Source organism: Gadus macrocephalus, chromosome 18, assembly GCF_031168955.1.
Source record: "Gadus macrocephalus chromosome 18, ASM3116895v1".
Classification (NCBI taxonomy): Eukaryota; Metazoa; Chordata; class Actinopteri; order Gadiformes; family Gadidae; genus Gadus; species Gadus macrocephalus.
This window is the reverse complement of record NC_082399.1, coordinates 7,183,073-7,198,921: the sequence shown is the minus strand read 5'-3', so window position 1 is coordinate 7,198,921 and position 15,849 is coordinate 7,183,073. Positions and strand designations below refer to the sequence as shown.

The window sequence follows — 15,849 nt, the reverse complement described above, 5'->3', positions numbered from 1 at the left end:
ATATAGCGCGTGCATGTGCGTGTTTGGGACAAATAAAGAAAGAGATCAAGTCTAACAAAAAACATTGTCACTGATCACTTCAGTTGTAGATTATACTCATTTTAAATCCGTTTAAAGTGATTGAAGGGAAACTACGTTAGTACTTGACTGGTCTTATTCCTGGAAAAGGGGTTTCCCAACAATTGTCCAGTGTGCAAATGTTGGTTCTTTCTGGTCTATCCTCAACGATCTCGTTTCCTCTCAAGGGAGAGCGAGAGAGAGGGGTTTATCGCTCTCACGTGGCAGCGCGTGTGCATCTCGGGCCGCCCGCGCCAGCTTCTCGCGGCCCCACCACAGCTGCAATCAATTAGGAGTGGACAGTTTGGCGGGAGAAAAATAATGACGGCTTTCCCACTATTCTCCCGTTACGTGACGGTGACGTCACTGCCACGTCGTCTACACAAATTGGGATGTAGCGTTGTCTCGTGCAACTTGAACCGTTCTTCATTGTACTTTTGCCGCATGGTGGCGACACATGACCTCGTTGCTTTAATTGTATTATTACATTAGGCCTTGGTGGTTCTCTTCTGCTCTGTTGCCTCTATGTCCTAGCCAATTTAAAGAACTTTAAGAACTATACATTAAATAAACCTTATGTTTTTTTCATTGTTCATAGATTTGTACTAGGCTACTTCATGAAGTTCAAATGACAGACCAAACTTTGGGATTAAACGCATCCCCAAGGCATCCATCACTCTCTAAAAGCCTTACAACTGAGGTCATCATAGTCTTTTTATTGTCAGGTGTCATATCGGGGTTACTGGTGTACACAAGTTCTGCAACACACCATCCTAAACCCTAGGTTAATACTCCCAAGCCAGGTCAAAGACCTCAGCAGCCTAAAGCAGGGTTTGAACCCAGTTGATACCTGGTTCACAACAGGTTCACACTGATTACTATCTCCATTGGCTGTCGATCGACGACACTGAAACAAAGAACACTTAATTGAAGAACCAAGACACAAAAACATTAGTCTTGTATTTTATTTTTTTTGCAAATCACAACATTCAGTTATGACATTTAAACATCAAAGCCCTTGAAACCGATTTTCCCTTATTTTGTGGTTGTGTGAAAGAAATGAACATTTGTGTTGAACCAAGAGTTTAACCTCACTCAAAGGTTTGTGTTAAATATTGGACATTTCAATATTGAATGAGAACCTATGGGTGAAGTTAAACTTATAGTTAAAGTTAGTAAGCCTACCGCTGATAAACAGCAACACCTTTAAGTTTGGCAATTTTAATCAAATCGTACTTATAATACCATTTGAATATTCACAGATGCTCAAGCAAGTGCTGCATGTACAACAGTTTAAAATGACCCATTGTCTATGAAGGCATAAGAGACATTGCATTGCAATTGACAAGTTAATAGCATTTAAAACTAAACTAGCTAATGTCACTGATACTGAAGCAAAAATATAGCACACAGTCACAAAAATATATGTAAGTAAGGGCAAAGTAGTACTGTGAACCCCTGTTGAGTTTTCCCTCTCGATATAAAAAAGAGACAGTGAGAGAAGCTGAGAAGAGAAGCTGTCAGTCCACATAAACTCCCGGATCCTGGAGTAACTACCAACACCCCATCTCCAGCTCCTCTGGACCCCTGCTTAGAACAAGTTCAACACGGGGGAAAAGCATACCGCTTAGCGTCCCCTTGTGGTGGTAATCGTCGGTGCAATCTGACACCACCGGTTTTACTTACTTAAAATGCCATTCATTGTTGAATCTATGCGTGTATTTGTACTCTGTCTCCATGTTTCAACACTTTGAGGTTAAACTGAATCAAAGTGAGATTAACAAAACTGATTTGATTTTTTCTTCACTGTATGGGGAGGAATGTGGGCTGACATGTGCCACATGCTTAGAGCTTCCTGCAACCTGTACACTTGATAAGTCACTAGATCCGTTTTTTGCTTCTAAATTCTCTGCAGGTAATTACACAAGCCCTAAGAGTTGTGCCAGCAGCACAAGATCAGCCGATAGTGCTGAGGCCTATTCCTAGTGTGTGGGAAAGACGATCCGTAAAACGTACTACACACACGGGCAGCCACATTTGGGTGAGAGGATTGTAGAAGGCTACAGGCTACGGCGGACTCTATTCTGACACGCGTTTCAACTTGGTCGCCTGTATCCATTTTCAGAGGCAAAACGGTGTAGAAAGCAGTTCATCAGTGGAAATGCTTGGCTGGATATCGATTGGAGGATGGGAGGATTTGCGAAAAGAAAAGACAAAATATGGTGGAAGATAAGCAAACACTTATTTTTTTTACCTTGCGTTTACCGTGGACCTTGAAACTGATGGAGAAGCACACTTTAAGAAAATAAATAGATATTATTTACAATTGAGTTAATTTTGTTCATTCCAGTTGCTCTTTTCCATTACACGCCCACTTGACCCTTCTGTTTAGTAACCGGTCGAGTACAGAAACTACAGATATCAATAAAACATCCTTTCAGTTAATGTTTCCATGTCACCGTTTTTATTGGCCATGTTTTATTACAAACATGTACAAACACCATTGAGTGCTTATTTTGGGTTAGGTGTTTTTAAAGGCCCTTAGAGGAGTTGTTAATTTGCTATGCAATTATAAGTCAGATTAAACATTTCCAGAATCATTTCAAAACAAGGACAAATGGCTTTTCCCCTCTGAAAACTTAGTTACTCACAGCATGAAGCTAAATAAAAAAACTAAAACATGATTAAAGACCGGCAGCTACTAGCCTACGATGTGGTTAAACCGTGGTTTTCACTATTTGCCATGTCAACACATATCACGTAAAACGCAATATGTATTCAGGGAAATGTAATCTAAATGTACTTAGCAAAAACATAAACTCCTCTTAGTCCCTTTAAAGCGCACAAGAAGGATCATGCATATGACAAAGAAGGCCAAAGGTGTAGAAATGTACAGGCTATGCGGGCTACGCGGGCTGTACATAACGGCCAGGTCGTCTTGGTCTCCCCATTCAACAGGCCGACACATGTCGATGACACCTACATGATTTCCAGAGTTCACATGAGTCGCGGCGTTCAGGGGAACAAGGACGTGAACACGTGTTCGGGGAGGCGGGGCGAGGTGGGAGGTTGTAAATGAAGGACTACGCAGGTGTCTGTCCTCATGGTCCAGAGAAAGGTAAACATTTCACAATTCACAACAGATGAAAAAGTACAAAGGTGAGTGGGAGTTCAGTATTTATGGTGCTTCCCCTGACCACGTGTCATCTCAAGGGACGACATCAACGCCACTCGGTCATTGCCAGGCCGGCTCTGAGCAGACTGAAGAGTTTCATTACACCTAGTGCCAATCTGAATCCATTCAATTAACTTTACATATATATAGTATTGATACAGAACATAAGTGCATTGCTGATTGAACATTTCTACGTATCTCACATGTTTGACACATGTGTCTTAAGAGAAGCACCAAAACCGGTGCTTCTCCTTGCTCTGTATTTCAGAGCATTTCAGCCCAGGAGGACTCAAGTGCCATTTTAAGATGGGGCCCCTCTCTGTGAATGCCATCATTTAAGGATCAGAGCATTCAGATCAGTTGCTTACTAGCTTAACAGCATGGGCTTTAAGCCTAATAGCATGCAGAATGCAAACTATTGTTGTCATGTTCACTATCTTGTCATAATGCCATTTACCGAAACCCTGATCAATGTCTATCAGCAAGTTTCAAATCCCTTTTTCCAATTCAATTTTCTTTAAAAAAAAAGTATCACTAAATAGTGTCACTCATTTGGTGGATGATATTTTAAGCATCTATCAAGCGTTGCAATGTCTGAAATGACAACAGTAAAGAAACAAGGTCCCCTCATTCGAATCACCTTGTCATTACAGTGTTTCGCAGAAGTGTCCGATTGGAAAGACATTCTCAGCAAGTTTTTTCAATAACTCAAGAGATTTCTCGTGCACACCACTTACTGTGATGGAATGTCTTTTATAGTCAAAAACACTAAGAGGATCGGACGGAGGTTATAGTTAAGGGCCTATGAAACCGCTTTGCCCGCAAGGCTCCAACACTCTAGTGTTCGGAGAAACAATTACCGTTATGTGTCAGTACCATGTTAGTCATACACAAACATGTTCTCGTATATTAGCTTCCCTTATCGTTTCGGTACTTTTGTCACTTCGGGGGCGGGGGGGGGGGGGGACCTGTTACAGTGTGCTCACCTTGAAACAGTTCCCTGGTCCACAGGTTGCTATCATAATAACGACAGACTTCCGCAACACGGGTTGAAATCCTCCTAAAAGCTCAAGCGTACCCTACAGAGGCTTTCAATTGGTCAAGTATTAAAAAGAAAAAGAAAAGAAATGAAAGTGAAAACAACATACACAATTAAGACGTGGACCCCGCAACCAGCAAAGTAGTTGTGACTCACACACACTCATGGCACAACACTGTAGGTCACGATTCCCCCCACCCCCCCCTCCCCCACCCGTTTATGGCACACTCTTAAACGACTGACCATGTAAAATACAGAGTCTCCCCTCCCCGCTGGCCAAACCCCCAACCCGACGCTCCCCACACGGGGCAACCCCGGCTTGCCCCCCTTGCTCCTTACTCGGCCTTGATCCCCTTCTTCTCGCCCGCGGCGGCGGCAGCGGCGGCGGCGCTGCCCCTGAGGTAGCTGTTGTAGAAGAAGGAGGCGAAGAGCACCAGGTAGCTGAGGTACATGAGTGAGCCCCAGGCCACGTTGTCCACCTGGGTGGGGCAGCGCACCTCGTGCATCCAGCGGTACACCAGCCCCAGCACGGCCAGGCCCATGGCCATCTGCAGGATCTGCGTGGTGGTGATGAGGATGGCCAGGGGTCGCGGCACGCGCAGGCCGGCCGCCCGGGCGGCGTAGTAGGTGTACATGAGCGAGTGCACGCCGTAGTTCATGGTCATGAACCAGCCGCCGCCGGCCACCTGGTCCTTGTAGGAGTACCAGGAGTAGAGCAGCACCGTGATGTGGTGGTACCAGTGGAGGAAGATGAGGCGCTGCTTGCGGAGCACGATGAACACCGTGTCACCTGGGCGAGGGGGGGGGGGGGGGGGGGGAGGAGGAGGAGAAGAGAGGAGGGGTGAGACGTGAACACTGTGATACCAGGGGGAGAGAGGAGGAGGAGGAGGGGTGAGACGTGAACACTGTGGCGCCAGGGGGAGAGAGGAGGAGGAGGGGTGAGACGTGAACACTGTGATACCAGGGGGAGAGAGGAGGGGGGAGGAGGGGTGAGACGTGAACGTGTGTCGCCTGGGTGGGGGAGAGGAGGAGAGAGGAGGTTAGGGACGTGAACGCGTGTTGTCAGGGGGGGGGGGGGGGGGGTGGAGGAGGAGCAGGGGGGAGGGGTGAACGCCCTGTCAGCTGGAGAGAGAGGAGGAGCAGGGGTGAAGGGGTGAGGGGTGAGACCCGAACGCTCTGTCACATGGCGAAAGAGGCGGGACCTTCAAGGTGTGTTAGCCAATGGGGAAAGCTGTGCGGAAATTGAACAGAGGGGAGGGGCCATACGCGTTACATCATGCGGAGCAGCGGGTCAAAGCTGAAATAATATCAACTTTGACCTGGAGCCACATGACGTAACAAATATATTGATTTGCAGTACAGTCCAAAAAGCCAGAATGTATTAAGCCCAATCTGATTTAGTAGGGGAGACCATTGCACCGGATCCAACCGCGTCTCAGGTGACTGCACCTTAAGGGTGCACACAGATCCACACACATATACTTGCACACACACACAGACACACAGACACACACACACACACACACTCACACACACACTCACAACGGACCCATCTTGCAGGGATTATGGTAAATTGATCCGGAGTCCTTCTCTTGAAGAACATGGGTATCAATGCTGCGCTGATTAAATATTAAACACTGTATTAAATAACGCCTCCTCCCTCGCCCACCACCAATCCAGCAGCATACACCCCCACCCCAATGCTAATAAAGGCAACAGGCTGTACACAGAACTCCTCAGGCTGGGAGGGCACGGGGGCTTTGCTGCTGATCAATACCCTGTATGTGATGCAATGTAAATGCACTAGAGAGTGCTCTTGGAGAGATGTGTGTGTGTGTGTGTGTGTGTGTGTGTGTGTGTGTGTGTGTGTGTGTGTGTGTGTGTGTGTGTGTGTGTGTGTGCGTGTGTGTGTGTGTGTGTGTTTGTGTGTGTGTGTGTGTGTGTGTGTGTGAAATCAACCCGGCCAGCCAAGGTTATCGCGCTCCGTGTGTCTGGCTGGGCCTTCTACCTTACTCAGGTTAAGTGCCGGTGGCTGTGCGGTGTGTGTGATCAGTAGCTCCACGTGACATCACGGTCCAGCAACCATGGGTCTGAGAATAACTTATTCATCTCTCCTAACCCCCCCCGGCTCTTCCAATAAGTAACTTTTCAAACTAATGAATTGAGTCTGAAAACAGCGTTTAACGTAATTTTTTTGGTTTTACTTTGATCATCGTTATTTCTTCTTGCCAATTATGTTGCTTGATCCCCTTTTTTAAATAATAAAACTGTAAAACTTCAGGGGTTTCTTCCGGCTGTGAACCGAATTGCTCCTCGGGGACTAATAAAGGAATCTGAATCTGAATCTGAATAATAATAATAAAATGTATTTTCAGAAATTTTCCATGGTCCACACAGAAGAAGGACCCAAGAGACTGTATCGTTACATCGTCAACGTAGCCCTGTCTAACCTTGGTCACTGTGTGGTGCCATCGCATCCCTTTCCCCTTCCTGATGGGTTTTCCCTTCCTGGTACCCTCCTGTGAATCCCTCAGTCTAGCGGACAGCAGGGCCGACCGGAGGGGAGGGAAGGGAGGAGGCCTTACCCAGTTCAGGGGCTTTGCTCAGGACGAAGGCGTAGGCCCAGAACTTGGAGACGGGTGCGCTGTAGAAGCTGGTGTCACACACCGACTGCTTGAATCCACTTGTGGTGAGCACGTACATCATGTACCAACCGGTCCGCACTGCCCCGATGATGCTAGTGGAGTCAAAGGTAAAACACACACCACACACACGCACACGCACGCACGCACACGCACGCACGCACGCACGCACGCACGCACGCACGCACACACACACACACACACGCACAAGTGCAAACGCACACACACACATGCACGCATACAAACATTGCATGTTAGCAATTCATTTTCCAAACAGCCCCTCACCAAAGTTTCACATACCCCTTGACCCATATATTTTTTTTTTATTGCCCCCAGTATGTACTTATATTCAGTGTACACAAGGTTGTGAAAGGAATTGATAAAGCGAGGGATGAGGAGGGGAACTGGGGGATCCTTATAAGGGATGATAAGGGATGGTAGGTTATTGGATGACTGGGGGAAAGGTTTGCAACCAATACAAGGCAAACAAAGCTTTGCTTAAAGACAATGAAAAAATAAAAGCATAGAAGTTGGCTCATGTTGAGGCAATCTTGGAGCTGATCGCAGGTATCACAGAGAGAGGCTAGAGAAACTGTTTACTGAAGATGGAAAAGCAGGTGTTCTGCAGACCAACTCGACTTTTGCATTACTTTGTTAAAGTGTTGCACCTTCCTCAACAGTAAGAGTTGCATTTGCATTTCCTACACACTTCCACTAAACTAAACTGACATACAATCAGTCTGCAGCATACAAAACAGATAACATGCAAATACACGCAATGTTTGGCTAGTTTTGCATTCAGAGATGGCTGCAGGATGAGTTCAGTGCAATCACAGACAGATTTCCCAGTGTGCAGAGATACAAAGGTTCCAGTATTGTCGGACCTAAGCGTTTCAAAGACGAACTTGGAGAACAATGCACAGTACTTCTCTGTTCTTCCCATGCCACCCTCCCATTGCGTATCTCTTTCAATCGACGTACAAACCCAATGGCCACACCACGCTCCATCGTTAAGCCTCCGCGACATGTTCATGCATACTGTATGTGCACCCTGTCCCATTACAGGAGGTAAGTATCATGTCGGTAACGTTACCCCCTTTGGGCAGCATATTGGGCACAACGGTACGATTTTTGCAAGTTGCTTTATATTGGGAAAAAACAAAAGCACACAGTCATATTTATTTTGGTTACATAATGCCATCTCTTCACTCTATGAACAATAGGGATCGTATAGAAGTGTATGCTGACCGTGGCAACAACAGACACTACAAAATGGATTGAAGGAAGGAGTCAGAAGGAGAACTCAAGCAACAATTTACAATGGCTGAATTTCAACCGTCTTTGGCATATCGGCTCCAACGCCTTTGTACAGATAGTACTCAAATATCAGCGTACAGACAAAGAGAGAGAGAGAGAGAAAAAGAGAGAGAGAGAGAGAGGGAGAGGGAGAGGGAGAGGGAGAGGGAGAGGGAGAGGGAGAGAGAGAGAGAGAGAGAGAGAGAGAGAGAGAGAGAGAGAGAGAGAGAGAGAGAGAGAGAGAGAGAGAGAGAGAGAAACCGCAGGCTCAGAGGGTTTGAAGGCGGGAAACACTATGAAGGAAATGTGTGGCTGTGAAAACATCAGCTCTGCACCAGGCACCAGTGTGTATATGCAGCTGTATTGATGTGGAATTGGGTTCTCAGATATAAGCCCTGTCATAGTGACTATAAGAAGTATCAGAGGTAGCAGCAATAGCTTTCTCTGATTTGTGTTATCTCGATTGTTCACATAAGCAGAGTACTACTTACTGTATTAGTATATTATAGGAATTATAATATATATACTGTAAATATATGTATATTGTAAATATGGCATCATTAAGTGAAACAGATGGATTATATCATTAACTACGGTATGACTTTAATCTATGTGGCATCGTAAACTGATACAGATAGATTGTATCAGTAATTACATTATGACTGAAATCTATGCTGCATCATATTGTGATACAGATAGATTGGATCAGTAGTTACGTTATGACTTTAATCTAGCTTGTAGCAGCTAATGGCCACCATATAAAGGGTGGCCGTTTGATTTCACTGCACTAATTGCACTTAACTCCATCCTGGGTCGAGAAGAGGATCTTGTGTTAAGCCAACAAAACTACTCTTTAAATCTGCAGTATTAATTCATATATTGCAACATCTTACATAATGCCACCAGGCAAAGAGGTTTTATCTCGGCCGTTTTAAAGCATGCTTGCTGTAATTGTCTTGTAACCTCCCAATATGGAAGCATCTAGAAAGCGTTAACGCATGCATCCTTGGTTTGAGCAATCGGTAGACACACACACACACGCACAGGCACACACACACACACACACACACACACACACACACACACACACACACACACACACACACACACACACACACACACACACACACACACACACACACACACACACACACAAAAACACACCTATTGTTTTAAGGGGATACATTGTGTTGCATTGTATAACAACAGTTAAGACAGTAAATAGTATACATAAAACACAAACACAACAATGGACTTCAACTGTAGTGGCAACCCTCCAACCCAACCCTGAAGACTACAGACGCTTATTATGTTGGGGAACACAGCATCTCGCCGTGTCTGTGTACATAACACATAACACAGATTAGAATAATGATCAGAATGCAGACTGATTTCTGGCTTTGACTGTGCAAAGACATTCTCACAAGTATACTAGTTATGAGCCCTTATGACTGTTGACAATCGTTCAATTGCCTCGTCTTATTTTGGACTTCAGTGGTTAAGTTTGTCATCCCAAGTCGTTTTTTGTTGTTGTTGAAGGTACAACGGCAATAAAGAACTCTCCTCTCTCTTTATGCTAAACAAAGGTTGCCTTTTTCAGAATGCTTTGCATGCGACAGCTCAGGTGTCTGATCCCACATATCTAGCGGTCAAGTTGCATTCAAGCCTACACAAAAGCCACAACAATCATGTTCTAAGAGAGAGCTACAGCACAAACCTGAAGAACACATAGTCACATTCGATATGTTTTTGCATGCAATGTAATTTTTTTTTGTATTTGGGGTATTTGGAAACGTAGCAGCAGCTGTTCCTTCTCTGTGGCCCCGGCTCACCTGAAGATGGCCAGGCTGAGCGACCAGAGCACCAGGGGCTTGCGGAGGTTGAGTTTGGGCCGCTCTCTCATGAAGTGCTGGCCTCCGAATATGAGTGCAGCATACAGGCCGCAGAACATGAAAGACTTGCTCCTGGAGACGACAAAACACAACCACACAATTGTCATGAGCAAAGGAGAGAGCATTGTGCCATGCGACCAGTACTAGGAATAGAAAAGAATAGAATAGTAGTCCAACAGCCCCCCGGTCTAACGTCTCAGGTATAGTAAAAAGAGTAGGTGTTGCCTATTCAGTGTGAGGTGTGAGGAATGTAGGGATATACCCAGGAAACATTCCTTGTGGCTGAAGGTCAGGAGGTCATATGGGACCTATACATCAAGTTATGGCAATGCACCAAGCGGGTGTAGCAAGGGGGAATGTACAGAAACACTAGGGAGATTTGCATAGACTTCAGGTGCTCAGGTCCACTTGGTATTACACATTCTTAATAAATAGCCGTTAATAAGACGTAATAAATCAGATAGTGAATCCACGTAATGCCGTTGGTTTCTATAGATATAGACACTGTTAGATACGCTGACTTTCACAGGGATAACTTTGCAGGCTGTAAAACGTGACCATCCCTGCACTGCCTTTTGCTTGAAGCCGAAAGACGCAGATAAGGGACCAGCAACAGCAATGGAACATCTACCCCTAAACCTACATCAGATCACATTGGGTCGATTGATCTGGGGTTGAAGATCTGTGCAGCTTGGGGAGTCAAGGGCGCCCCTCAACAAACACATGGCGCTCAGCAATACGAAAGTAAAAATGCATGGATCCCATTCATAACTACAGAATAGCTTTTCCAACCTGTTCTGTGTGATCGGGGCCTAGGGCAGTTGCACAACTGGAGAGTGCAGACGAGGCCCCTACCTATATGATCAAACATGACAAACAAGAGCATGCATGCGCCTCCGAGCATTGCATTGAGACACCTTTGTACAGTTTAAACTCTTTCTGGCGGTATGGTACATATACTGTATGTATATATTTTTCTAAAAATATATAATAATTAATAATATAGTTAGAACAATAACAGCTACACTTATACAAGTTATACTCTGTATTCAAACTACTCAATAATTATTTTATATTTATAGCATAGGGGAATTGTGATTGCTTCATCATGATGCATCGAGTCCAACCCAGGATGCACTGAACTTTACTGTGTTGCAAGATCCCCATAACCCATTTTTTTTGTATTTGTCATGGAGGATCACCAGGTCTGGCCTGCTGCTGCTTAGCCACTCAGAAAGCTGAGCTGGTCAAGTTAGGCCATTAGGAGACAGCCTCACCCTAGACACGATGATGTAATGATTGGGAGGCATACTCCCAGGCTAGCCAGGAGGGTTCACGGAACATAAAGTTCAACGCCATGGCTTTTTTGCCAGGGATTTTTTTTTGCAATAATTAATGATTGTGTGTTTGTTTGTTTACTGTCTGCAGGGGCTATGTCAGTGTGTGTGTGTGTGTGTGTGTGTGTGTGTGTGTGTGTGTGTGTGTGTGTGTGTGTGTGTGTGTGTGTGTACTGTATCCCTGTTCATGTGCTCCTACATATTATGTGGGGAAGTTTGGTCCACTATTGGACTAATCCAGATGTGCAGAATTCGTATTAATCTCAATAGATGTACATCTTGCAGCTTGACCCAGTTCAGGCTCCACAGGACATGCTGTTGTAGGGCCTGAACCTTGTGGCGCCTGCCATTACTTGTTTAATCTGATACCCTGCAACGTCTCTGTATTAAGGATCAGGTCAGGGGCCATTAATATGGTCCACAAACCACATTAAAGGCCAATTCAATCAAACATCATGCTAACTGGGTCGTGCTAAATAGCGCTGTCTCTCCCTTGCCCCATCGTTCACAAATAAATAAAACAAAGACATAGAGAGCGAGAGTGAGAGTGCGAGGGAGAGGGAGAGGGAGAGGGAGAGGGAGAGGGAGAGGGAGGGAGAGGGAGAGGGAGGGAGAGGGAGAGGGAGCAGTGGACAAATGGCCCCAGACAGTGCTAGCAAAAGAGCAGGCTGTACATCTATCCAGTTTCTGTACATTATCAATTATGAATTCCTGAAGGGATGATTTGAGAGGGGCTCCTCCTATTATGTAAACCGTGGTGTGCTGTTGCTTGGTTGTTTAATTAGTTGTATGGCCCTTTTCGTTGGTTGCTGTAGGCCTGTAATGTACACAGAAAGGAAGTGATAGCATTGTGTGGGCTTTTCTTAGCCAAATAATACTGGGGAAAGAAGATGGCAGGTGATAAAGCTGTGAAAGGTTACTACTCCGTAGAGGTACAAACATGTTATTTATCATCTCTGATTGCTTTTGATGATTTCTCATGCTGTTGTTAAAAATGTTTAACCATTGGCTTGAAAAATTACTCACTTGCAAGATTGTGTGTGCCTTTGCAAAGAGCATTATATAAATTTGGCTAATCAGGAGAAGCAGTGCTGAAGCAGATCTATTCATCAATGCCAAGGATGCGATTGTGTCAAATACCGGCAAGCAGTGTCTGCAGTTTTGCTTGTCAGTCTTGTGGGTTAGAGAGTCAGGTTTACACATAAACACGTCTCTATTTCTTTCTCTCTCACACAGACACACACACACACACACACACACACACACACACACACACACACACACACACACACACACACACACACACACACACACACACACACACACACACACACACACACACACACACACACACACACCATATACTGCCATATACTAGTTGGGGAAACAATAAGCCTACAGCTACAATTACAAATACAGCCTAGGGTCAACACTTTAAAGGCGAACACTAAAGTGATCAATGATATGGCCTGCAAAGGTGATAAGTAGCAGTGTGGATTCGTAGGCTATTTTCGTTAGTTAATGATGAGCTGTGAGGATGAAGTTAATTTAGTCGTACCATGCATCCTCAAGGGCACGAGTAGAAGCAAGAAATAACAATGTTACAACTTAAATGATTATGAACACGTTACACTAACATTAATAAACGAGATGGGGGCGGGTGTAATAGCCTTGTCGCGCCGATAAACGCTCACGCATGGCGCACAGTTCTGACAGGACCAGTCTGCCCAGGGCTATCTATTTGCCGGCTACGGCAATAAAATAGTTCCATCACAGATCCGACTCACCAGTTTTCCTGCATCCATTCCAATGCTTCTCTTTCATCGAAACGCCTTTCAAAATCGTACTCTTCTAGCGGAGAGCCGCTCGCAGACTCGTTCATTTTCATAACGATGTCAGTGTCTCTTCCGCCAAACTCGGGCCCTGCGCTCTCCAACGATTTGCTGGTGATAAAATAACGCCAACAAGCCGCCGAACCTCTGTTTGTGAGGCTGCTTTGCACGAATTTGGATCTGTGGCCTTTCCCTATTGGCAAGGCTGGCTAACACGACCAATATCGACCAATAAATGATATCGAAAGATGCGCTGCACTTCCCTGCTGTCAGTCTATCGCACGCTAGGGAGGCAGAGGGCGAGCACTTTCATTCTCTTCCTCAGCGTTGAGACGCGCGCACCGAGTGATGGAGGCGGCGGGGGAGGAGTTTCCATGTGACGCTGGATTGCGTGGGGCTCTGACCATCCCATGCTCTATCCTCGTGTATTGACTCGTGTATTAAGTCTGAAGTATACGGCCAATGTGTTAAATTAGCTCCACGGTGTCCTTGTATGACTTATGGACGCAATACTCGTTCAACTTTGTCTTATATTTTTGCTATTTGTCACAGTGTCAATTCATCTGAGGGCTGAACATTAATTTGGCCTTCATATTTAAGAGGCGTGAGTAAAAGTGTTTTTTAATCAGGAAAACATGGCATCGTTTCTAAACTATAAAAAATGTCTGCCTCAGCCGATTTACGTTGGACTGATGCAAATCGATGAATCAAAAATAGAATAGCACCATCTAGTGGACAAAACGTTGAGGTGTCAGAAAATAGGCTTTTCAAAAAGTGTGGCTGTGAAATACCGAGAGGACAAAACTGCTCACACCTAGTCTTGTTCATACACACACACACACACACACACACACACACACACACACACACACACACACACACACACACACACACACACACACACACACACACACACACACACACACACACACACACACACACACACACACACACACACACAAATAAAACCATCTGTTTGTCCTAGAAACAGCTCCAGGTCCCAACTGACCTCCAACTCTTGATTTAGATCTGATATCAAGTGGGACATAAAATTATACTTTACTTTTCACCATTTCTAGTCAAGGAAAAAAGTATTACACTGGCTCCTTGTGTAAAATAAATAAATAATTATTATGTAAATGTTTATAATATGTTTATTATATATATATATATATATATATATATATATATACATATAAGGAAAAACATTGTGTATGGGTTAGGGCTAACCCATATTTACACAAGGAGCCAAAATCTAATTTGGAAAAAGAATGAGGTCCATGCTCGACAAAGCTATCTGAATGTAATAAACGATAATAATTTATAAGGTGTATATTTTAAACACTATACTTGGCACACGAAAGTGTACAACAGTGACAACTCAGTTCCTTCTCTCCCTCCATCAGGCTCAGGAGAGGAGGAGCCAGATATGGGCCGACCGAGTAGGACCGGACCTCCACGGAGAACAAATCTGGACCCTACCACCTGATTGTGATAGATGATGTCATGGCCTGTCCTGAACCCCACCTCATTTGCACTCGTCTCTGTGTCCAATCAAATAGCACATATTGGCACACATTTCTGATTGATCTGTGAGTATCTTTGTAGGGCACATTGGCGCTGCACAGATTACACAATAGTGATTGGGACAGACATATCAAGCTGTTTCTCAGGATTTTTAAAAAGGGTGAACCGATTAAAAGTGCACCTGCATGCTCTATGCAATTCAAATAGTTTAGTGTTTGATATGCGCATATTTAATTATCAGGCGTGACCCTGACAAAAAATTTAAATAGAATAGAGTTATATTTTAACAATAAATGTCCCGCGGCGAATGAGTGACTTATGCTGCGTTACTGCCCCCTAGTGGCTCGTAACCTCCAAAACTAATCGTAAAAAAACCTAGCACAAGGATTCGTTGATAACTAAGCATCATAAGACAAAAAACAAGTAGGATATTCATAGGTAGGCCTATACGCTAATCAATGAGGGCTAACGTCTATGCGCTAGTTTTCCCTATAAAAAGGCAAGTAATATAGAGGGCGGCCACCTGTGTGTGTGTGTGTGTGTGTGTGTGTGTGTGTGTGTGTGTGTGTGTGTGTGTGTGTGTGTGTGTGTGTGTGTGTGTGTGTGTGTGTGTGTGTGTGTGTGTGTGTGTGTGTGTGTGTGTGTGTGTGTGTGTGTGAGAGAGAGAGAGAGAGAGAGAGAGAGAGAGAGAGAGAGAGAGAGAGAGAGAGAGAGAGAGAGAGAGAGAGAGAGAGAGAGAGAGAGTAGACTAGGCCGATAGACACAAACTTACAGTCTGTCACTAAATTAAAGTAAAAAAATAGGTTGGATGTTTGATTGTCAACAATGTATTACCTATCAAAACATCAAGCAACCGAGTATTTATTAGTAAGATGCAACCAATCGCCATCCTTCCAAGCAGCACTGTTAGAAAACAGACTCGTTTGATCTACAATATCATCAGCCTACTGCGATCTAATAGGCATAGCCTACCTGTTAGTTACTGCTAATATTATTATTAGATGTTGTAGTGACTGGGCATGCCCATGCCGTAAGAAAGGGAGAGTGACGAG

At 44.6% G+C, this 15,849-nt stretch overlaps 1 protein-coding gene across 1 annotated transcript; it reads right to left on the bottom strand.

The window, feature by feature from the left end:
* Window positions 1-1,004: 1,004 nt before the first annotated feature.
* LOC132446273 (elongation of very long chain fatty acids protein 6-like) lies at window positions 1,005-13,627 on the bottom strand. The gene is made up of 4 exons (XM_060036486.1): window positions 13,226-13,627; window positions 10,042-10,173; window positions 6,857-7,008; window positions 1,005-5,061 (listed from the first exon to the last, which is right to left on the bottom strand). The coding sequence occupies exons 1-4, from the start codon at window positions 13,324-13,326 to the stop codon at window positions 4,607-4,609; spliced, it is 840 nt and encodes a 279-aa protein (XP_059892469.1). The 5' UTR covers window positions 13,327-13,627; the 3' UTR covers window positions 1,005-4,606.
* Window positions 13,628-15,849: the final 2,222 nt, after the last annotated feature.

Excerpts from the sequence above, each read along its gene's own strand:
- LOC132446273 (XM_060036486.1), bottom strand. The coding sequence starts at position 13,326 with ATGAAAATGAACGAGTCTGCGAGCGGCTCTCCGCTAGAAGAGTACGAT. Across the intron at positions 7,009-10,041 it reads CTCAGCCTGGCCATCTTCAG|CATCATCGGGGCAGTGCGGA; the intron begins GTGAGCCGGGGC and ends TGACTCCACTAG. Across the intron at positions 5,062-6,856 it reads GAGCAAAGCCCCTGAACTGG|GTGACACGGTGTTCATCGTG; the intron begins GTAAGGCCTCCT and ends CCCCTCGCCCAG.